The following is a 23,568-nucleotide window of genomic DNA, read 5'->3' as shown; positions in this document are numbered from 1 at the left end:
CGAGCCAATGACGTCTTTTTTTTTCGAAGGAATGCATAAAATAGAAAAGGACTCACGTGTCGTGTCGTATTTGATGCCGTTCAGCTCTTCGACGCACGGCAAAACGGATGTGGAGCCGGCTAGGGTTGTGGGCCAGCAACTGAGGCCGTCCCACGTGCTGTTGCAGAAAGCGGTGACAGTTTCAAATCCTTCCGGGGGATAAGGTTGGCGCAAGAAGTTAAACAAACAGTCCAATTCGTTCTCGTTGGTGATGTTGAGGGCCATTAGCTCATCCAAGCCCATGATATCGTCCAACAGAGCTTTATCAGCGCCACTTCCCGCGTCTTCCGTCATGTCGGAATCCAACCAGTCGCTTTCCGAAGTCATGACGTTTGAAATGAAGTTTCTTTTTTAAAAAAAGGAGGGGGGGAAGGCCGTTCTATTATCGTCCCGACTCGGGTGCCGACGTCACAGCAAACGATTAACGGTATATATAAAGATGAATTCTCGCTGATTCCACCTTGATTTCTAGCCGATGTGGCGTGCAATACTCGGGTTATTCCAACTGCAGAAATCAGAACAATTCCGATGGGGAGAGCCTCGTGCCATCTTTTCTTTGATGTACCTATATATGAACGAATTAAAAATGTAAGACACGTTGCTATCCGTTGAATTGATTAAAACTAATAAATCTATAGTTCTAGCTATCGTGGCCCTGTGGCAAACGTTAGATTTCATTCACAACACATAGCCCAAATGGTTTGATTTAGAAAACAAACACACTGCAAGGACATTTAACAAGGACAATATCATGTCGTACTCTTCGTCAAACATTCCTCTCTTCTCTTTCTTTTTTTTTGTTTGTTTGTTTTCCTTGATTTCCCCTGACAGATCAATGGCATCCATTTTCCTGACCGAAAATGTTTGTTTGGTCGCTCGCAGCCGAAGTGGCAAAGGAAAAAGGAAGAAAACACATAGAAGCTGAGAATAGCCGATCGTAAAACGAAAAGAATAGAAAAGAGATATAACAATCGTCGTGATGTCAAACCTATTGTGTCAACGAAGCGCACGAGCGTGAACATCTCGACTGCAAAAAAAAAAAAAAAACATTTTCCCGATGGGCGTCAGCAGTTGAACCGACACGGATCGCCATGCCCCCCCCCCCCCTCCCGTTTTACTTCAATAGCCCGAAATACCTTAAACAGAGTAAATTATTATTTCGTTGAAAACAAAAAAAAAAGTGTAAAGACGCTCTACAAAATGCACCGAATGCCCTGTTTTGATCGCTCTTCAAGTTGTGAATATCTGCACGTCTGTTTTTGTCCCTCGTCTGTTGTGACGGCGATTTACAATGTGTACGTAAGATGCTGGCCTTCGCTATTGGCCGTTTGAACGTGTCTGACATCTCCTTTCTCGAGGACTTTCGTTCAGATGGCATCAGAAAAAAAAAAAATAAAATAAAGGACTACCATCAACACTTTTTTTGTGTTTTGTTTTAACGATGAGCGAGTAATCTTTTCAGCTGTTAGACGACGAAGGCGATGGGGGGGGATACACCACAAAACGTCATCTAACAATTCCACGTCAAAGCGAACGGGGATTTGGGTTGGCGCAACGCACGTCCGACAGTCATAGCGGCGACGTAAAGCCACACAAGCATTATCTTCTCTCTCCTCTCTCTCTTTTTTTGTTTTCCTCTTCTTCTTCAGTGAAGGTTAAAACAGAAAACAAGCCGCGCTATATAGACCGTCCCAATAGTCTAGCCGAAATAGACAGAGCAGAAAATAGCTCTGGCACAATCATAATATTCAGCCCACCTAACCCGAACGCGGACATTCACGCAGCGCTTGCCTCTACACACTAAATACTGGCCGAGTCCCTGCTTTCAGTTCTTCTCGGTAGCCGTGAGTAGTGCTGCTGCATCGTGAGTAACATTCAAACCCCAAAGAATATAGCAGGAAAGGACTGGTGGGAAGAATTAAGAGCTGGCCAACTGCGGCAGAGACGAAAATAAACAGTTTTGAAAATAGGTGCCCGCGTTCAAAACCGCACCGATCCTCCTTTTTTTTTTTTTTTTATTTATTTGTTTTGCTTAAATTTTTGCGTGATTAGATCTGTATGCCTATCGATGACAAGGATCGGATATAAATAACAATTTCAAAATACAATGATTGGCAGATTACAGCCAATCAAAATGTAGACTATAAGTCTTTTTTTTTTTTGTGAACACGTCAAGGCCGCGGGAATGGCACGCGATTGACATATACAAGATCCCGGAGTTTAAAAAACAAAAAACAATGGCGAGTCACGACTTTAAAAAAAAAAAAAAGTGTACTGGGTACGAAGAAACTGTTGTTATGACTGAAGGAAAACAATAACATTTTTTTTTCTTCCACAATAAACAGTCGGCAACGTAGCAACGCACCCACGTCATATACATACGCAATAGACAATGAGAAAAAAAAAGAAAAGAAAAGGAAGTTTGCCACAAGTTTATCGAGTCCCATTTTACTCACAAGAATCCTCCCATAGGTCGTTTGTCATCGCTTAAGACGCGGGGAATTTGAACTCGATTTCTGCTCCCACCACACTCAACCGTGTTTGAGTACGACCGCTAGAATCAATCAAAGAAGAACGAACAGGGTCATCTGATTTAAAGATAATATTTGATCAGACGACGCGAAAAGTGTATACGCGCCCCCGAAAATATGGGAACAGAAACAAAAGCGCAACTCGGATCAATGGAAATGGGCTGCACGTGTATAGCGCCCATCTTGACGTTCTTCTTGATTAAATTGACCATCATTTGCTAGTCTGTCAGTGATTGAACGGTATGTGTGTGGTTCTTCTATTTTCTTTTGATGGATCAGCTGATCGAGTTAGCCAATCAAAATAACAGGGTCATTCGCCCGAAAGAATGCCACCCTACATGTTCCCCGATACACGTTGGAATGTGCGGGGTACATTCCCATCGAGTTGAACGTACAGCATTTTTTGCTATCTTCTTTCTTCACGTGCCACGAATCATCTAGTCATTAAAAAAAAACAATTCCCTGTGCTCGTAGTGTGATGATGCAAAACAGTCTCCAAACTGCATTGATGGGCTCGGCTCGATCGTAAAGTTATGAGACTCTCTATTACTTTGTCTCGCGATCCGTCATTGTCAAGCGGCTATCAGCAATTAGCGGCAACGATGAGTGGGCGTAACGCCGGCTCCCTCATTCTTCTCACCGTTCGCCACTGCATTGATAAAAAACAACACGAAGGCATCGTTCAAAAAAAGAAGAATCCAGAAAAAAGCAATAAAATTAGGAAATCTCAGGTAAAAAAAACAAAAGGTATTGAATCGAAGGTTTAAATTGTGCTGGATCCGGCATTATTTTTTTTATTACTTTCACGCGCATTTATGCTAAAAAAAAATCCCTTCGCCGACAAGCGAAATAACATCATGTCTTGTTGTTCGGTTAATCGGAGAATTATGGACCGACCTCCAATTTTTTTTTTTTGTTGCCTCTCGCTATTTCCCATCGGGATCGTCTCCTCGTTCAGTTGCTCGATAATTAATCTTCGCCTTCTTCTTTTTTTTAATACTCACATACGCTCTATTGATCTATCCTTTTTCCATTGGGAAGCAATTGATCGATTATTTGAAAACGAAACAGAGTTAAAAGAAAAAGCATCGTAAATCACGTACACCCTACATAGAAGATGTTATTTTCTTTGAGTTTTGCATGCGTGATTTTCATGTGTGCTTCGCTGTAGTTGATGACCGTTTCTTGGCAATGCCACGCTATACCTCTCATGCAAAAAAAAAACGAAGGTTAAGTTTTCATAACTCATTATAGATCAACTCCCTTTTTATTTTATTTTGTTGTGCTTGTCTTTTTTCGGTTCAAGCCGCGCTTTTCTTTAACAAGATGGTGAAGCAATGAAGAAGAGTGTAGGGCACCCCGGCGCACCCCTGACAGGTCACAGAGCAACGTAACAAACACAAACAACATCCTTCCCATTATCATTTTCTTCAATGGGCGAAAGCGTCCCGCTGTTAAAGGCAAGGTCGGGCCCCACGCGGTGGGGCAGTCAGGTGGCCGCACGCGGATCCCAACACAAAAAAAAAAAAAAAAAATAGAAACTGATCGTTGATTTTCATAATTTTTTTTCCTGCCCAATTATATAACGAAGACCTCCCTTCGTCACCTGTAATTATATCTTTCGCTGTCACTTCATTTCTTTCTTTTTTTTTCTTCATTTAGTTTTTATTTAAACGCTGCGTTTGATGATCTATTAGCAATGCACGAAGACGCGGCTCCTATAAAAACTGGGCTCTTTGTTAATTTATGCGATGAATTTCTTCTGGGGGAGAACACCTGCCGCGATGCGTGGTTGATTCATTTGAATATTAAAAACATCCGAAATGACTCGGACACGCATCGAACGAGAACCCAAGTTGAAAATCGACACGAGTTCTATCAAGTTAATCAACATCTACCTGCCGCTGTTTTTTTCTTTTTACCCCCGCAATGAAGGCACTTGCGCATGAACACGTTGATTATCCTGCGGCTATAAGGCACCACTGATTGCTGTGTCTATGTGTGTGTGTGCAAAAAAAATACGAAGCTTATGCATATAAAACTCTATCCCGCTGTTTTTACTATTGGATTTGGCCTGATTCTTAATCGTAGATTACTTCCGTTCTTATATAGCTGTATTGTTGTTTTTAACCTAGCGAGCCTAAGGCGATTTGGAGCTTCGTTAGATCTAATCACTTAAGTTGATTCTCGACTGAGCAAACAAAAGCAATAGAAATCGACGTGTCAATAACCTTAATAATGCGGCAGGAGGGACGGCTTTGCTCTAAATGCAGTTCTTCTTTCCCATATATAAGATTCCGTCAAAGTCAACACACGAGATCAACACAAGCGTTCAATCCCTATGGGTGTGTAAGCCGAAAGCCAATTATAAAGCGCGCACATCGCATCCTTTGAGACCGATAGGAATTCTAGCGGAAGCCTCGAGTCAACACAAACGGACGATATCAAGTCAAGTTTGCCCCGCGTTATTATGTCATGCCAAAGTCCATTGACTTTTCCGCATATTCTCTATGACCTTTTTATTTCAATGGCAATGTATTTGCCAGACAATAAGAATCCATCAATGACTCTCACCCAATATGAGGACGGTTAATTGCGATGAAGGCCGACGTTACTGGTAGTTGAAATTTTCAAAAAACAAACCGCCAAATCCTTTTTGTTTTTTGTTTTTTTTGGGGTTTCAAAATGTTTTATTAGTCCAACATCTATTTGCGGTTGTGCATTGATTGAAATTGAATTGATCTATCTATCTTGTGCACCGTGAAACGCAATGATGGATGGGGCTGTTGATGCATTCACACACGCGATGATTTGCGCTGACCACACACACGCACACGCGGGATCCACCGTTTTCGTCTATGACAGCAAACAAAAAATGAAGTTAGGGCCAAAAAAAAAAAAATATTTTTTGAACGATGAGTCGCTGACTGAGGCGTTCACCCAACTGATGGTCCTGATGAAGATGCCCGGCTATAGTCCCTCTCTCTCTGCGCGGAGTGTGCGCGCTCTCTCAAGCGTCTCCCTCTTGTGAGGTAGGACCGAGAAGAGAAAAAAGAGTTCGAGAAACGTGGCGATGCAGTTTTTTTATTATATTCTCGCATCTTTTTTGCATTTTTTCGAGTTCTTTTTCCTTGTGGCAATGTCAATGGCGCACGCGCTGAAACTCTCTTTTCGTTTTCACCTTTGTACTTTTGATGTTTCTTTCCATATATTAGTGGAAATTTCAACGGCCAACCTTCGTGATCTCTCTGTTATTCACACCTGATTTTGTTCGGACCTCTTTTTGCCTCCATTTCGAAGGACGAAGATTATTATTATTTTATTTTTTACAAGAGTTTTTTTTTTTTTAAATAAAGGGCACAACCTGTGTATAGACGAATTCAGTTTTGGAAAAGGGGGGTTTTAAATGACGTTATTTGCGGCCGATTTATCGGCCAAAAAGACCATCCCATAAGAATGCCCAGGAAATCAAATTAAGATGTCCGGAAGATATCGATAGAGCGTGAAGAAAAGACGATGGTAAAGAGAAAATAGTTTTTTTTTTTTTTTTTTTGAAATCTATTTTACATTTTGCCCTTCTTTCCTGGCCATTGACTTTGTGTAGTATTTGCGTGCGTATGTGAGTACGATAGATTACGCTCTTCCTCTTGTTTGCACCGAAAGAAAAGTCCTTATCTTGCGGCCATTTTGGATGCATTTATTTATTCTTTTTTTTTTTTTAGAGTATCGTTATTTTCTAGACACGGGGGGAGCGAAAGAAAAGGGGGGCATAGAAGACAAGAGAGAGGGTTAAAACGACGTCCTTTTTTTTTATTTTTTGGCAGTAGTATTTCATCCGCCCGGTGTATCTCTGCCTGCCAGAGATGAAGCAAAAGTACGGGAGCAATGGGCAAGCAAAATGCGCAAAGAAGAGAATTCGAACGGAGTTTTACGACCAGCGACGGGCCGTACCCTGGAAAAAAAAATGTTGGCCGTCGTCCCATCGGGCTCATTCATGCACCCTTTTCTTCGCCCCCCTTGTGTTTCCTTCGTCTACCTTTTTGCGTCGATGCCTACGCTATTACAGCCAACGAAGAAAAAAAAAAAAAAAAAAAAATCTGAGCTAAATCAACAGGATTTTTTATTTATCTTTGTTTACTACGCCTTGCGCTCGGGCAACATGCTACCGTCAGGCAAAAAACTATAGGACATCAAAAGTGCATCATTTCGGCCATTCTATTACGTTTGTTGTTTGCCATCAAAATAGGAGGTAGTGCGTTTATAACGGGCCCCGTATGAGAGAGAGAGAGAGAGACGGGGCTATATATGATCGCTATATAAATACTATGGTCCTATAGTAAAAAATAGGGTTTCCAATGGAATACAACATAAGCGCGTTGTAAGCCCGAGGTGGAACCATCGATCCGTACGCGTCGCCATTTCTCTTACCTGATGCTGAAATCTTGTGTGACAAACTATCTCTAAATGAGAACACAAATTTTTATCCATTTAGGTTTATTGAATTTTGTAATTATATTCTGACTCGGTGAACGTTTGACATGACATCGATCCACTGTATGCCCTCAGGAAGAATGTGCACGATTGTTTAGTTTTGCTTTGTAACACGAGAACTCCTAAGAGAAAAACAAAAAGAAACGTGAAACTGCACAGAGATTCAGACTCGGATGAACTGAGATGCCCGTCTAGACGAACCAATCCGTCTATTTATTTGGTTTTTTTTTTTTTTTTCACTTTCTTTGGTATACAAGTATTTATCTTTCGATAATTAAGGAAGCCAATCTCTACTGCCAAGCCAGGTCTTCTCGCTGTATCCGCCCCACCATTATTTATTTCTAGGTCATTTGTTCTTTCGATAGAGACAACAAAGGTAACGATGGGACTCCCCGCTTTAGCCTCCAAACATTTTCTTTTTTAACTGGAACGTTTTGCTGCTACGAAGTCGGGGACTGACATTGGGTCGCACACCTTTATCCCCTCAACTTGAACTAAATATTTTTTTTTTTTTTTTTAACCAGCTGGTATAAAACGCAGTGAATTCGGGGATATCTTGCATGTGTTTCAATTGTAACGTGTTTGTTGCACACGGAGAAAGGAAGAGTTGATCCGTGTTATCTGGACTTATAGTCAAAACGATTTCGATTTTTTTCTTCAAAGATTTCTCTGTTCAACCAGTGCCAAAGGAGGAATAATAATAAGGAGGAGGAATAGAAAAAGAAAGGGAGGTCGTTTCGAGGCAACGCTTCAAGTGGATAGAACGACTGATTTATTCCAACGGTTTTCCGTTCTCCGACTCGGTGCCAAATCAACTCTTTGTCGGTTTGCCAGCCTTTTCTAAGTTTTGCCCTCCTTCCCTCGTCTTTTTTTTTTTGCTTTACTCATCTTCTTCGTTCTCTTGTAATCTGATTTCGATGCGATTTTCTAGACCCAAAGATCGTCCGACGACACACTCGCAAGAGAAAGACAGTCGGATCGATATCACCGGGACAAACCGTCCATTTGAAAAGGCGTCAAATGATTTCTCCTTTCTTCTTCTTTACACCGTTTCTCTAAATTGACGTTGATGGTGATTCTCCTTGGTCGTCAAAACCTTCTAGCAATTGATAGACGAGGCTACAAGATCCAATCAGGCGGACCCTCGTTCTTTATCCAACAAAAAAAAAAAAAAAAAAAGAAAAGCAATTCGACACGGCCAATCTGTAAATTCTTGTGGACGCCATCGAAGACCCTCTAAGATGGCTCACCTCCAAGCAGAATTTTTTTTATCCCAGTGTATACGGACCAATGATGGCTTTATATTGTTATGTTGGGTTTCTTTCTTTTTTTTTTCTTTATTGATTCATCCAGTCTTTGACGCCTCTTTAGTTTTCAACGTCAGATGATAAAGATGTATCGTAATGTTTCCCAATAGAAACGACGGGATCCTCGTTCATTCTCGCCATGGTTTCTCTGGTCCCCTTTTTCAAGTAAAAAAATGAGAAGGGGTTTGCCTTTTAAAACACAAAATATCGATCTCGGTTAAAGCTTCAATCTTTTATTTTAGCAATAAACGCGTCTCTGACCAGTCGTCAGCTCATTTCCTGCCGTTGATCAAATTGAATCATCCCCGATTGCTGATTCTGTACGTTTTAGCGTTGCCCCGACTGCATACAAAGTTTTCTTTTCTCGCCTTTCGAGAATTGGCATTCCGCTGTGGCTTCTTCTCCGATGCATTTTTAAAAAGATGTACTGATAGATCGTCCATCATCGCTGTCCTCCTTTTTGAACCTTATCTAAACTAATGAATTGTTTATATCGGTACAGCTCCCAAACGAAAAGCAATTTGTTTTTTTGAAGAGAACAAAGTACATCACAGTGTATTACTAACTTTGTGCCACTAGTAAGTCCGTTTCCTTCTTCTCGGATCCCGTTTGAGCCCCACGGTCATGCGAAAACACGGCGATTTCACCAAACGTCCTTCGTTTCGTGTCGTAAGAGTTAATGGGCATCATCGATTAAACAAGTTGAGTAGGGATCCTTTTCTTCTTTTTTTTTTTTGTTCCTGTACGATGTGTCGGATGTGGTCGTAACTCTATGGAAGTTCACGACTCTGTCAAGTTGCCTTACTGCTGAAAAAAAAAAAAAAAAGATTAAACGACAAAAGGGCACGACAGACTTTTTTTGAAATGCTTCACGACACTGTCGCCGTCTTGTTTATTCGGTTGCAATTGCCATCTGGTGATACGACCATCAAAGGGCATCAATAAACTCCTGTTCATCTTCCTTCCGCGGTGTAACACGAAATGTGATTTCTTTTTTTCTTTACAAGAAAATGAAAACCTTGGTATTCTTTTTAATCAGCGAAGGAAATCATTTTGCGTTTTATACTTTAGCCGGGGGATTCTTAAACTTTAACGGATATCATCAATGGCAAAGTGTACCTATGTCCCGCCGTGCCATGTCGCGGTAATTCTCCTCTTCCCCCCTTCGTTCTATTGTATTTTCGTTTTTGACACGCGTGTCGGGATCACGCATCTGGTCCTTCTCTCATGGCCTGTGTATATATATATAGGTAGAAAACAAGTACGCTTTATCGCAGTATCAACAGCTCAGCCGTGGATGACCAACATGCGCTGTCATTTCACCCGACTGCGCTGACGTGTCATTAAAAATTCAATAAACGAGACAGCGTTAGAACTGTAGACTTTTGTTTTGATGGAACGAGATGAACGTACCAACGTCACAGTACGATGAAGAATTCTTTTTTTCGGGAAGAAATACGGAGAACTGGATGGTGTGTGTAGGTGACGTCATTTGAATGGGATTCATCTATTATACTACCGAGTACGGACCATTAGACTGGGCCATTCACGAAATCTTTTTTTATGTACTGGTCGGCCTTTTTCTCATTTGAAGCAAAACTTTTGTTTTTTTTTATGTACATCCACGTCATTTCTCCTTTTCTTTTTTTCTTTCTTCTTTGCTCGTTTCATTGTTTTCTTATGTAACGTTGGCACGCAACCACCAAAAGTCTGGCACGGAGGAATTACATCACCGCCATTATATTAGTTTGGATCTAGTCCTACATAAATACAAAAGAAAAATAGCACTTGCCGACTCAAAACCTTCATAATTTCTTTAGTAGGCATGAGCGGAAAGAACATCGTACGCAGTGAGCAAACTCAGTTCTGGAGGCCTTCGTCTAGCCAGCGGTTTTTGGCGGTTATAAGATTTGACAAGGAAGAGGAACGACGATTGCCATGCAAGGTCAGAAAATCAACTAGAAAAATCTACTTTGTATATACGCACGGCCATTGATTTTTATTTTATTTGTGTTTCTCCTTATTTTTTTTTTTTTTCGCGTACCGTTTTTAACACCGACAGAACAATAGTGTTCGTCTGTTTATAGTCTGGTGTTTGCTACTTCTATTCTTGCCAAACGATGATCCTGTGGGCTTCGTCTGAGAGAGTCTCTCTAACAAATGCTATTGGCATGAATAAAAGATTGCCATACTTTCTCGTTTTCTTGCGGTGTAATACAATCGTAGTTATGTGTTTGCTGCTATGTCTCTTTGAATGGCTCCGAGAGCGCTCAAATCGATAGGCTTTCGCGCTGCCATTCTCGGTCGAGTTATGCACACCGAACAAAAAGAACGAGTTGTCATCGACATTGTCGTCAATAGAAAGAGCAGTCTTTGGAATACTGGTTTTCCCTTGTTGCGATATTGGATTGTCTGTTTCCATTAATTCCTTGCTCGAAGATTGCTAATTACCCTCGACGATCAGGTTGCGCATATGTCATTGCTAACGGGGCACAACCAATGTCGACGACATATTGCCACTGTACGAATCGTGACGCGCCCCAGGTTCTCAATTTTTTTCTTCTGCGAAACGATGGGAAAAAAGACATCCGGTCCTCTCGGTTACTTCCATTAAAGGATATAGCCTGTTTTCGTTATCCTGAAAATGGACTCCACACCGGAGAAAGAGAGAGAGAGAGAGAGAGAGAGAGAGTAAATATCATTCGCTTCTGTTTTTTATGGTGTCCACATCATTGGCCAACGACGTTACCGCCTAGTCGATATCGCCTTTTCCATTATACCTTTTGGAGCTTTTTTTTTTTGTTTTTTAAGGTGCCTTACGAACTACATAAGACACGCGGATTTAACAGAATTCGCCGTAATCGCATTATCGCTTCCTACGGTAACCACAACAACGCAGACTGTTCCCCCAAATTCTTGCAGTAAAGGCGACACTGGCCATAATGTGCTCTATTAACTAGAGCGAGAGGTGGACTAATATTTCGTTGGTATGTCGACCAGAGTCAATCAAAGATACTGATTAAATTAATTAATGTAATGCAACTGATTTAATCTTGTCGATATGGCCGAATGGGTGAGAACTACACCGAAAACGAAAGACGTCACGGGATTAGTTCAAACCAAATTAAATGGAATTGCGTTATTCAATGTTTGCAATCGAAGTACTGTGAACCCTTATGTTTTTCCTTCCAAATTTGACAACTTGTATTTGTGAACATGAAGGTATTAATATAAAAAGAAGAAAAAATACATTCATTGACTATGTTTGTCTTTTCGTCACGTTTAGCTTCACTTCGTCAAAAGTTGAAGACAGACTCAATTGTGTAATGGCGAATTGCGACTATTCAATTGGTGTAAGCGATTTATTCCCTAATGTTATTATTAATATCAAAAAACCATTTTTCTGTTTATTTAGAAATGGGATCGGTCACTCAATGTCAACTGCCATCTAATGGTCAAAATCAACATCACGCTGGTGTTTACCGACGGTTGCAAACGGCAGGGAAAATAAATTCAAAGAAATACAAAAAAGGGAAAAAAAACAAACAAATATAGAAAGAAAACGTGGGCAAAAATATCTTTCAGCGGGAATCTAAAGATGGAGGGCTGAGCAATGGATCATCATCATCATTATCAACGGCTCCGCCCTGGTCGTTTACTCCAGCTGTCGCCACGAGCGGGATGTTGCGAACTAGACATGGAAATAGCAGACGAAGAAAACAAGAAAAGGTAAGAAAACACGTCTGCATCTAGTCACGCAGTCGATGTCACCGAGTAATTACGAAAGAGTTATTACCTTTTCCTTTGATAGCAGATAGCTCGTCTACGACCGAGCTCAAACGATAGCCCATGGCATTTTGCCGGTCAACAATTTTCTGGTAAAATTCGTTGACCGTCTGCGAGAAGTGAGTTCGAATGTTGTTCATCTGATCTTGAACGAGAAGCCTAAACTCTCCCAGTTGTGTAGTCAATAACTGAATATTGGACTCGTGCCGACGTGCCCCCGTTCTCAGTTCTTCTATTCCACGAACTGATTTCATGTCCTGACCAATGAGGAATTGAATCTGGGCTGTTGAAGAAGAGACTGCCTGTCGCCTGCATCAAGAACGTCAGCATTTCAAAATGCAATTATAAATATTGTTGGATAATTACAGTATCTGCAGATCTTCACCGAACGCCAGTGTGGCGTTAGTGATGACATCATAGGACGACGTGGACGCCAGGGACACCTTATCTTCCAACACGCTGGCCAACGATTTCATGCCTTCCTGGTAGACCGAACTGAAATTACGTAACGCCCCTTCGCTCTGTGCGTGTATAGAATTAATAGATCTTTCCAGATCGCTAGCCGTCAATTGCAGTTTCATTTTCAACTCCTCCACTTGGCGTTCCATATCTTGCTGGAATTTGAAGACCTCTTCTCTTTCTGAATTTTTCCCCGATTCATCTTGAATCTTGTCTTCAGGTTTGGACATGTTTTTAACAACAGGCATCGGCTTAGCAGGCGTACAACTGCAATTGGCCGCATTGTTCTTAAGTGTCTGTAACGTTTTCTCGGTTTTGGAGAGCCGGGTGGCCATCTGTTCGCCACTTGAAATGATCAGCCGGAGAGATTCATCGGTCATGTTGTTTTGAATTTTGAGCCGTTCCTGCTGGGCCGCCAAAGAGGCGTTGACCCTGATTTCGATAGTATTCAAATCGTCCATTCGATTGGCCGAGGCCGCTTCCGTTCTACGATTCGCCTGTTGTATCTGCCTCAATTGCGTTTGAGTCTGATTCAACTGGACGGCCATTTGTCCAAGTTTCAACGTCATTTGTTCCAGTTTGGCAGCCAATTCAGCAGATACGGCCGCAGGTGGTGCACTGGCCTCGACCGGCTGTTCATCAGCAAAATCATCATTTTCGCTCGGGTTGAGAGCGTTAGCCCGCCGCAGTAAACGTTTCATCATACGAGGGAGTCGCGTAGCTGTGAGCCAGTCTTTGTTAGCGTTGTACCATCGAAACACCTGTCCAGTAACGGATCATGACAAAAGAGAAACAAAAAGGCAGGTATATTACGAGAAAAACGGTTCCGTTAATGAGGTTACTGTTTAGCATAATTACCATTTCCGCTTTGAAATTGGTGGCTACCCATTTCTCTTGGTACTTTTCTTGGCTCTCGACTTTGCGGCAGAGCTTCTTGAGCGTCGGATCTTCAATATCGCACGAATCCCTATCGGCGAGGCACATCTCTACAATAGCCAAACAAATGATGAGCGCTGCCGGCCATGAAAAATGTGCTTTCCGCATTCTTTGACTGGCACAGCTCGCGATGGGTACAACACACTCGGTCAACAACCCAAGAACCAACTGATGGATGATGGAAAAAATACTATGAGATTCCGTTTCTACCGTCTCAGCCTACTCGGCTGGCAATCATCAAACAAAGAAAGATGGAGCGTTATGCCAAGGGAAACGGGAAGCATCTGTTGCCTGCCGATAAACCCACATATCAGTCGTGACAGACTTGACTCTCTCACTCTCCCGTTAAAAAGGGGCGGTTCCCTCCCGAGAGAAAAACCAGACTTTAAATCTAAAAAATTTGATTTCCCTTTTTTTTTGTGGTTTTGACGACTTCATTGACATTGCATTTGCTTATTTTCAATCATCAGCAAACGTACGGTGAACAGTCAGTTTTACAAGCAACAAAGAAAAAGGAGATGGATAGATATGGAAAGCGCCAGACTATTTGAAATGTTTCCAATGGCAACAGTGGCCACAGAGAATACGTCAGTTGGAAAGGGAAGGGCAAAAAAACAGTATGCAAATGAAGCCAGAAAAAAAAAAATTCAAAATCACTTGAACAACAGGAAGGAGAATTTATAATGACATAATATGGAAGGGAGGAAAGAAAAAACCAAGGAAGGAAAGAACACATCCGAGAAATACACACACAGACTCACGCGCACCCATACATATACGTACACACTTAGTCACATGTAGCTCAACAAATTAGTTTCGGTTCTACTTTCTGTGGGGAGTTGAGAGCGGGGGGGGGGGGGGAGGCATGTTGAAATTCAATAGGGACAAAGTGGCGGGCATTGGGCTACTGCCGGATGCGAAAAAAAAACCTGCATGAATAATTTATCTTAGAGCGAATACAGTCGTATGAAATAAAGGCCAAAAACAACGTCCACAATCCTTCAACCGCACGATATGAGCGTCGAACAATCCACAATGTGACTGGGTGTGGCCTGGCTTGTTATTGAATTTTTCTTTTTCTTTTTAATGGATGTTTTTCAACTTATCATTTCTCCTTTTTTAAATTGTCCCCTCGTTTATAATCTTCCATGTTTAATTTTTTAAAGAATGGCGCATTTGAGTTTCTTCCGAGCCGGTTTGGGTTTGCCCGGGTTGGTTTTCGTCTCGTCATTTTTGCGCGATCTGATATCGCGCATCAAGTCGAAAAACACCTGGAGGGAAGGTCAAACAACATTTTTTGAAACGAAAAAAAAAAATGGGATTGGCTATTAATTCCTGTTTTTTTTTTTTTTAAAGGTTCGGTCTTTGCAAAGAAGCTAGGAGAGAAAATAACAACATACCTTATCAACGTGTTCTCTGGTTTTGGCCGAAGTCTCGATATAAGGCACTCCCCATTGCTGAGCGCGATTTTGAGCTTCTTCCAGCGACACCTTTCTCCGTTCGCCGAGGTCGCATTTATTACCGACCAACAGGAACGAGATGTTTTCGTCATTTTTAACTCGTAAAATTTGTTCCCTTTTTTTTTGGAAATTCGAACTCAAATTAGACTTTCGAAGCAGATGAAACAACCTTGTAACCAATCGAGAAAGAAGCTCAGAATTTAGAATGTCACCTGAATTCTTGCGTGGCTTGAAAGCTGTCGTCGTCCGTGATGGAAAAGACGCAGAGGAAACCTTCGCCGCTGCGGAAATAATTGTCACGAATGGCGGCGTAATCCTCTTGTCCAGCCGTGTCCAGTATGTCGATCTGAACCTCCTCGCCGTCCAGCATCACCTTCTTTCTGTACGAATCGGCTTTTGTGGGTTCGTAGTCTTCCACAAACTATTCGGCCGAAAGGGGGAGTCGGGTGGAAAAAAACCGAACGAAATTCGAAGAATGAAGAAAAACGTGAGCGTGCGTGATTTTTCAGCAGCAACCCAATCATGTTTTCCCATCGTCATACGGTAAAAAAAAAAAAAAAAAAATCGGAACAAAAGACACGCGAAACTATTCCCTACGTTTTTACTTGTTTTCGTGTGCGTGTTAATGCACTTTTCACGCGGTAGTTAAATCCAGGAAAAAAAAATTAGACAGAACACACAAAAAAAAAGGGGCGGGATACCGTTGCTCTTGTAGCCTTTCCCTCGTTTAAATTAAGAACAAAAAAAAAAAAAAAAAACGAGACACATACAAAAAAAAAAAAAAAAAGACAAGATAAAGCAAAGACAAAAAAAAAGCAAGAAGAATGTAAGTGCGGTTGTTTTGGTGACCGGTTTTTCGATATCGGTCGAGCGACCAAACACTCGCTTGGCCTCTCAAGCGATGACAGGAAGCGGGTGGGCTGAAGCAATCTTACCGGACCCGTCCGGATCCGATTAAAAGAAAAACAATGAAAAACCAAAGGGGAGGTAGAAAACTCTCTATTTTTCTTCACTCGATTTCCCATCGATCACGATGAGTACGACGGCGAACGTTATTTTGATGGATTGCAAAGAGAATACAATCAAAATGACCCGCCCGCATCAAGACTTTCTCGGAAAAATCACGAAAACGGGTCGTGTTATCTACGATCGTTAATCGAAACGAGAAAATCACGCCGATTCACTCCACCACAAAATTCCGACGACCTCAATGGGTTTTTGCTGCTTTTCTCTCTCCCCCTCAAATTGCAGTGCCTTTGTTTTTTCTTAGGTTCCAAAACAAACCGGGCCAAAGACAATTGCTATGATTTTATGGTTCGGCCGATGTAGACAATGTTCACGCAGATGTTGCGGAACAGTCGTTTTACGGTTAGCTTCTCCATTTCTTAACGATGGAGCCTCTTTTTTTACGAGCTGCACGCACTCTATACATTTAGCAGAAAATGGCTCGCCAACCATCTGCGTCTGAACGATGCTGTCGGGAGCCCAACTCTAATTGCGATGTGATTGAGATGGAAAATTTTTTTTTAAAGAAATGGATCGCTTACCTCGTCGTACATGAACTGCAGGGTCAGAGCCGATTTGCCAACACCACCGCTGCCCACCATGATGACTTTGTGGACAACAGGCTGAGCAGCTTTGGCCGTTTTAGAAGCCATCTTTTGTTGTTGCTGGACGACCGAAGTCTTGTTTGACCTTCTGGCAAGTGACGGCGAGGGCGGCAGAGACTCTTCGTCGAACAGCAAACGCTGGAGCTGAGTCCAATAGCGCCGGAACGTACACCTTGCTCTGCTGCTGGCCTGGTTGTTGCTAGACGATGTGACTGGACGACCAGCTTTGCTCCTGGTCGTGCTACTGCGATTACTGGACGAAGATGCTGATGGCCAGGCGAAGGTAAAGATTTTGGAATGATTCGGATCTTCTGCTTCGAGTCGGCGCTCTTCGATGGCCTGGGCAATTGAAAGACGAATAGAGTTAGGCCATTTGGTCACTGCAAGACGAATGGAGTTCCAATTCTCTCTCATTTTAACGCGCATTCTTTTGCACAATTCACATTAAACAAAACAAACGTGAGTGTACAGGGCGGTGTCGGCGGACACACTGACAAAATCTTAGCCTTACAGTTTGCGTTTGAAGTCTTCTAGTTTCAGGCCGAGCTCCTCCCCTTCTTCCTTTTACTGCAAACAATCTAACCCGCCCGGAGCGGCCTCCCAAGCTTTCACATGTTGCGGCGAGACTTGCCCATTATGACATCCATAGCCCAGCTAATTGACGCAGGATTACGAACGCCTATCGATCTTAACGACAATTTCTAAACCAACAACAGCAGCGATTGTACAAGGAAAGAATAAAAAAAAAAAAAACCAAACTCGTTTCGCAGCACACGGCATGTCTAACAAAAGAGAAACGATGGTCTAAATTTTCACGAAAAAAAAACAAAACAAACAAATAATAATAATAAAATAAAAAAATGTGGACGCATCAAAGACTAAACAGGTCAATGTCCTTCTGGCAAACGACGCCATAACGAAAATACCTTGTTTTTCCTTCTTTGTTTCTCACACGCAACGCGGTAAGAGCGGAAGTCCTTTTTTTTTCCCTGTAGCACGAAAAAAAAGGAAGGTGATGGCCTGTGAACGTACAGAAAAGGTCACTATTAGGCCAGGGTTCGCATAGGCTCTGAAACAAATTTTCAACTAAAAGAGAAAGTTCTCCCTACACATGTTCGTGAGAAAGCCCGACATCATCAGGGAACTTCGACCTTTTTGAACTCCGTGATGATTTGCGATAGTTGAGTATTGAATAATTGCGGTCATTATAGCAACAAAACGTTCATCATCCGATTAACTCATTATGCAGTTTAAATGGAGAGTTTGGCGGGGTTTTTTTTGACGAGATAACCAAGCAATGGTTGAGACTCATGAAGCCGTTAGAATGGGTGACAATTAAGAGCGGAATCGTGCGTGCCTAAAGGTGCTTGGTCGACTGGAGCGCCCCGAGGCGCGCAAGTCGGCGTGACTCGTTCGTCACCGTTACAAACGTACGTTTGGGAGGCGACCCTCCCCTCGTCAGTACACCTTTCTCTACCCTCCAGCTTCGCTATTTAACCATCTGCTCTGCTCCGATTGTTTCGCGTCTCTGGTGTACACCACGCGTGTTCATAGGGACGGCAGAGGGTCACATTTCCACCTAAGTGTCAACTTTATTATGATGCTTACAAAAAAGTTATGCAAAAGTTTTTTAAAAAATTCCTATCAGTTGACTTGTTTTGCTTCCTTTCTAACTTCCTCGTAGTGAAGCAACACACACCCACAAAATTGCATAGTCTGCTTCTGATAGTTGTGTTGCAATTTGTGGGTGTGTCGACATGGAATACTTGGTGGCCTTGCTTATCAGACACCAAAAGACGAGACAGGAGATGATAGTCTGCAGTTGTTGACAGTGGTTAAGATGAAAACAAGAACATAAGAAAGCACTTCCTACACTTCATGTGTCATATAGGCCAAGCAATAAGCCACATGAATTCGTAATGGTACCAACTGTCAGTACGATGAAACAACGTAACTCTCCCACACTATAATACTTTTCTCAACAAGCTGACAAAGTGGGCTAGAACACATCTCTTCTTCTCCAGCATGCTGGGAACTATAGGACGGAAATAGCGAGGGAAAAAAAAGGTTCGACACACACTGCTTGACTTACCAACAGAGTTAAAGAGGTGAAGTTAATTGGGCCACGGCTTTCTGGGGAAAAGAAGAAGCAGACGCAAGCTAACTGTCAGAGCACGACCGTCATCGACAACTCCCCACTCACAATTCTCTCACAGGGGAGAGATCTCTTGCAGGATTAATGCCATAAATTTAGTAGTGGGTCTACAACAATGTTTTACCGTACCAACAATCGCATTCGCATATCGTCTGCTAGACTGCTACTAGACCACATGCTTGGCTGATGGTAAAACAGTCATGCAAGAGGGAAAAATGGACTTCTCGCACACGTGGAAAGCAGTGGAGCCCTGTTTAAAATATACCGAAAACCCCAAGTTTGGTGTTCCTCCGGAGAAACCAAACTTAGTAAGTTTTTTTTTTATAAGCCAAAAATGTTTAGGCTACATAACATGTCACAATCAACCATTATTTCAGTATCTTAGGACGTTGGGTGAGCCAATGGTGGAATCATTCAACTTTTTGTTCCATGGAGGACTAAGAAAAGCCGCGAATGATATGCTACCAGTAGAATTTGAATTGAAAAATGGCCAGAAGATCAAGCTTAAGATTAACGGCATCAGCATTCAAAAACCAGAAGTTAGTGAATCTGTAACTCCTGCACCTAAAATCAGTGCTGTGTATCCCAAGGAATGTCGATTAAGACATACAACTTACAAGGGAAAGCTAATGGTGAAAGTTGGGTGGGCTATCAACAATAAAGCACAAATTCCATTTGAAAGATGTTTGGGAGAAATTCCAATAATGGTATGTAATCAAAACTGTTCATTATCAATATTTTATTAACATATTTGTTTCCTGTTGTAATTAGGTGGGCTCCGACATCTGTAATCTAGCAGGTGCCAGTCCCAAAGAGATGGTTGAAAAAGGTGAACATGAGCAAGAATGGGGTGGCTATTTCATTGTTAAGGGCCACGAGCGCATTCTGCGCATGTTGACAGCAACGCGCAAGAATTACCCAATAGCAGTGCAACGTGACATTTGGAAAGGGCGCGGAAAACTTTTTACGGATAAGGGTGTCTATTTACGCTCCGTCAAGGAGGATTTCACATCTACAAACAATGTGCTGCACTACTTGTCCAACGGCACTATGAAGTTGATGTTTTCTTTCCGAAAAGCCATCTACGTCTTTCCGATTGTTTTGATTATGAAAGCCCTCATTGATTGTCCCGATTCCTACATTTACGAACAGCTTACGCAAAGTATGGGGCAAGACCTATATTACAAGGATCGAATTTCCTTCATGCTTCGACAGCTGCAGCAAGAAGGACTTTATTCACGAACTCAAGTACGGGATTATATTGGACGCAATTTTCGTCTCAAAATGCATGAATTGCCGAACTGGTAAACCTTTATTTTTAACGCATTAATTGTCAAACGTAAAAACATCTAATGCAGACACATTATTTAGGTATACTGACGAAGAAGTCTGCCAGGTCCTTCTAAACAACTCCGTGGCTATTCATTTGTCGAACGACGTAGATAAATTCCATTTACTTGTGTTTATGACACGCAAATTATTCGCCTTCGCGCAAGGAAAATGTGCCCAGGAAGGGATGGATCCAGTGATGATGCAAGAAGTCACTTTAGCCGGACACGTGTATTTACAGTTGCTCAAAGATCGATTGGGTGCATGGTTGAATGTATTGAAGTATATTATATTGAAGAGACAACGGGCGGTTAAAAACTTTACATTCAATCAAAGTAAACTAAATATCTTAAGATTACGTTCTTCTTCATAATTTACGTAATTCAAATTATAGGCGAAATGGGTTCTTTGTTGGGAAGATGTAGCAAGTTGGATTCCTCCTTTGAGAATGTTTTTGCTACCGGAAACTTACCTAGCAGTGCTGATTTGGGACTGCAGCAAACTTCTGGTATTCACAATTATTTAAAAACGGTTTCACTCAGTTAACCATTCATTCCACGTAGGTTTGAGTATTATCGCCGAAAATATCAATCGTATGCGTTATATGTCCCATTTTCGCGCCATTCATCGAGGAGCCTCTTTCATGACCTCAAGAAGCTCTGAAGTGCGACAGTTAAAGCCAGACGCTTGGGGTTTCCTTTGCCCCGTTCATACCCCTGACGGCTCGCCTTGTGGCCTTCTCAATCACTTGACTTCAACTTGCCACGTAAGATTCTGCTTTTCTGGCTCCTACCGTTGACGATCCATCCTTCCTATCCCTCTGTTATTTCGAATAGGTGGTAAACAAGGCTCCTGATACGTCCAAGTTACCGGAACTATTTGCTGAACTTGGAATGACGCCCGTGAGCGAAACAAAGATCGACAATGATTTTGCGACCTGCTTTGTTGTTATGTTAGAAGGTCGCATTGTAGGTCGGGTTTCTGACAAGTGTGCTTCGCGCTTTGTAGACAAATTACGGATGCTGAAAGTGCGCGGAGAGCAGGTACCTAACACCTTGGAGATCGCTTTCGTACCCCGCACTCGGAATGGCCAGTATCCGGGTATTTTCATTTTCGCTGCCCCTGCCCGTATGATGCGTCCCGTTTACAATATTGCTGCTGGAGCTGTCGAATTAGTTGGTACATTTGAGCAAGTCTACTTGAATATATGCATCACGGATGAAGAACATCACGAAGGCATTACCACCCACCGAGAGCTAAGCGAAACGAGCTTCCTTAGCAATTTGGCCTCGCTCATCCCTTTGCCGGATTTTAACCAGAGCCCTCGTAACATGTACCAGTGTCAGGTGGGCAATAGCATGTTTACACTGTCCTTTCGCGTATTTATTTTGTAATGCTATTGTCTTGATACAGATGGGTAAGCAAACAATGGGTACTCCAGTACACAATTGGCGTAATCAAACAAACAGCAAACTGTACCGGCTTCAGACACCCACGACACCTTTTTTGAGGCCAGCGCATTGGGATCGAATCAACATGGATGACTTTGCTATGGGAACCAATGCAATTGTTGCTGTTATTTCTTACACCGTATACGTTTCTCTTTTCAGTTTTCGGGTAATTTTGCATAATTTGAATGCTATACCCAGGGTTACGACATGGAAGACGCCATGGTCATCAATCGAGGATCGCTTCAGCGCGGCTTTGCTCATGGACAAGTTTATAAATCCGAAGTTATCGATTTGAAAGAATGCTGAGAAATCGGCTGCTCAGGTGGGTGTTTTTATGTCTTTTTCTTTGTTTCTGTTTTTTAAAACAGCATTTGATTACATGACTATAGGTCCGATATTTTCAACGCAATCCAGCGGAGCCGGCATTGCAGCAGTTTCTCGATGCAGACGGATTACCTTACCCAGGGACGCACCTACAGGAAAATGATCCCTATTACTGGTAGGTTTGCTGGGAAGTAAACGAGTCAAAAGTTAACATCTAAATTCAATGTTTCAAAATAGTTACTTCGTATTGGAGACGGGAAAGTATGTTGTAAAGCGCTACAAAGGCAATGAGCCAATGTACGTTGAAAACGTCTTCCTCATCGGATCCGATGGGCAACCAGGAATGAACAAAGCTACCATTTGCTTTCGCATCCCAGTGAGATTGCAGGAAAAAATAATCGTTACAATATTGTTTTAAACTGACTTTCGATCTGCCTGTAGCGTAACCCTCAAATTGGTGACAAGTTTGCTAGTCGAGCTGGTCAAAAGGGTATTTGCAGTCAACAGTGGTTAAGCGAAGATTTACCCTTCACAGAAAGTGGTTTAGTACCCGACATCGTCTTCAATCCTCACGGCTTTCCATCGAGAATGACAATTGCCATGGTAAACATGTTGAATACTTCTCCTTACTTCCACCTCTCATTTAAATGTTTTCGACAAAGATGATCGAGTGTATGGCCGGTAAGTCTGCCGCTGTACATGGAATCGTCCATGATGCAACTCCTTTCCGTTTTTCCGAAGAAAATACTGCCATCGATTATCATGGAAAGTTATTGGAGGAAGGTAATCTGTTTCGAATTTAATTTTGCTATAAAGTAATTAACTAATTTTTTCAAAATTTATTAAGCTGGCTACAACTACTACGGAACGGAGAAATTGTACAGTGGAATCGACGGAAGAGAAATGGAAGCCGACATTTTCTTTGGCGTTGTCCATTATCAGCGTCTTCGTCACATGGTTTCTGACAAATTCCAGGTGTGTATGGGTGTTGTTTTGCTTAACATATTCAGGTAATTTCCAATACTAGTTCGAGGTGCAATTGTGTTTAGGTCCGAAGCGTGGGAGCAGTGGATCACGTAACAAGCCAACCCATTAAGGGTCGTAAACGGGGTGGAGGTGTCCGTTTTGGTGAAATGGAACGCGATGGGTTGGTCTCTCACGGAGCTTTATACCTGCTATATGATCGATTATTCAATTGTTCTGATCAATCAACGGTACGTATTATTTTTTTATCAATTAACACATTTTTAGTATGGTCAATATTGAAATTTTAGAATCATAACAGTTATGTTTACTGAACAGAATTAATGATATCATTTAAGTTATGTAGAAAGCGTCTTATTGCTTTTGGGCTAAATATATACTGGGTGCACGTGACTGGACCGAAGCCAGTTCTGAAAAGTTCCGGAAATATCTAGTTTTAACATGTGATATGGGTGTGGCTTATAGTTGCTTTTCATGTTCATTTCAGATGGATGTATGTCGAGTTTGTGGAATTTTCCTACCACCGCTTACTTCAAGTACAAGGCGAGGGAACTATCATTCCCGCAACGTTTTACTGAAATGTAACATTTGTCCAGATGGAGGAAAAATCGAAGAAATCATGGTACCTGCGGTTTACAAGTATATGATCGCTGAAATGGGCTCGGTTAACTTAAGAGTCTGCATGAAACCTGCAAGTGTATGAAAG

At 42.0% G+C, this 23,568-nt stretch overlaps 4 protein-coding genes across 9 annotated transcripts in view; 1 reads left to right on the top strand and 3 right to left on the bottom strand.

The window, feature by feature from the left end:
- LOC130694384 (diuretic hormone receptor-like) overlaps positions 1 to 5,488 on the bottom strand; it is a 30,977-nt gene extending 25,489 nt beyond the window's left edge. Inside the window, exons 1-2 of one of the 5 annotated variants that reach the window (XM_057517455.2) lie at positions 5,145 to 5,488; positions 57 to 604 (exon numbers count right to left, since the gene is read on the bottom strand). In XM_057517455.2, the coding sequence (XP_057373438.1) occupies positions 57 to 366 (310 nt within the window). In that variant the 5' untranslated portion in view covers positions 367 to 604; positions 5,145 to 5,488. Of the gene's footprint in view, positions 1 to 56; positions 605 to 5,144 lie in introns of those variants that run through there. The other 4 variants (XM_059496146.1, XM_059496145.1, XM_057517453.2 and 1 more) reach the window with 4 other exon arrangements.
- Positions 5,489 to 11,711: 6,223 nt separating this feature from the next.
- Positions 11,712 to 13,741, bottom strand: LOC130694389 (uncharacterized). Its single transcript, XM_057517461.2, has 4 exons — positions 13,472 to 13,741; positions 12,521 to 13,374; positions 12,165 to 12,463; positions 11,712 to 12,059 (listed from the first exon to the last, which is right to left on the bottom strand). The coding sequence occupies exons 1-4, from the start codon at positions 13,655 to 13,657 to the stop codon at positions 11,950 to 11,952; spliced, it is 1,449 nt and encodes a 482-aa protein (XP_057373444.1). The 5' UTR covers positions 13,658 to 13,741; the 3' UTR covers positions 11,712 to 11,949.
- A 206-nt stretch (positions 13,742 to 13,947) lies between these two features.
- The window catches only part of LOC130694392 (ras-related protein Ral-a-like), a 52,729-nt gene continuing 43,108 nt past the window's right edge, over positions 13,948 to 23,568 (bottom strand). The window contains exons 2-5 of one of the 2 annotated variants that reach the window (XM_057517468.2): positions 16,557 to 16,958; positions 15,222 to 15,430; positions 14,950 to 15,124; positions 13,948 to 14,820 (exon numbers count right to left, since the gene is read on the bottom strand). In XM_057517468.2, coding sequence (XP_057373451.1) covers positions 14,710 to 14,820; positions 14,950 to 15,124; positions 15,222 to 15,430; positions 16,557 to 16,667 — 606 coding nt within the window. In that variant the 5' untranslated portion in view covers positions 16,668 to 16,958 and the 3' untranslated portion in view covers positions 13,948 to 14,709. Of the gene's footprint in view, positions 14,821 to 14,949; positions 15,125 to 15,221; positions 15,431 to 16,556; positions 17,113 to 23,568 lie in introns of those variants that run through there. The other variant, XM_057517467.2, reaches the window with a different exon arrangement.
- On the top strand, positions 18,506 to 23,565 carry LOC130694408 (DNA-directed RNA polymerase I subunit RPA2-like). Its single transcript, XM_057517490.2, is given in 16 exon segments — positions 18,506 to 19,082; positions 19,152 to 19,481; positions 19,546 to 20,078; positions 20,146 to 20,438; positions 20,498 to 20,611; positions 20,667 to 20,869; positions 20,940 to 21,449; positions 21,517 to 21,693; positions 21,753 to 21,890; positions 21,944 to 22,053; positions 22,116 to 22,254; positions 22,320 to 22,481; positions 22,541 to 22,661; positions 22,726 to 22,853; positions 22,928 to 23,092; positions 23,350 to 23,565. Coding segments are annotated over 16 exon segments (3,447 nt in total). The 5' UTR covers positions 18,506 to 18,974.

This window comes from Daphnia carinata, chromosome 7, assembly GCF_022539665.2.
Source record: "Daphnia carinata strain CSIRO-1 chromosome 7, CSIRO_AGI_Dcar_HiC_V3, whole genome shotgun sequence".
Classification (NCBI taxonomy): Eukaryota; Metazoa; Arthropoda; class Branchiopoda; order Diplostraca; family Daphniidae; genus Daphnia; species Daphnia carinata.
The sequence above is the reverse complement of the archived record's forward strand: the minus strand, read 5'-3'. Positions and strand labels throughout refer to the sequence as shown.

Bases quoted from the DNA above. Each gene is read 5' to 3' on its own strand.
- LOC130694389 (XM_057517461.2), bottom strand. From the start codon at position 13,657: ATGCGGAAAGCACATTTTTCATGGCCGGCAGCGCTCATCATTTGTTTG. The intron at 13,375-13,471 runs GTAATTATGCTA...GTTACTGGACAG, and splicing joins CCAATTTCAAAGCGGAAATG to GTGTTTCGATGGTACAACGC. The intron at 12,464-12,520 runs GTAATTATCCAA...TTCTTGATGCAG, and splicing joins GGTGAAGATCTGCAGATACT to GCGACAGGCAGTCTCTTCTT.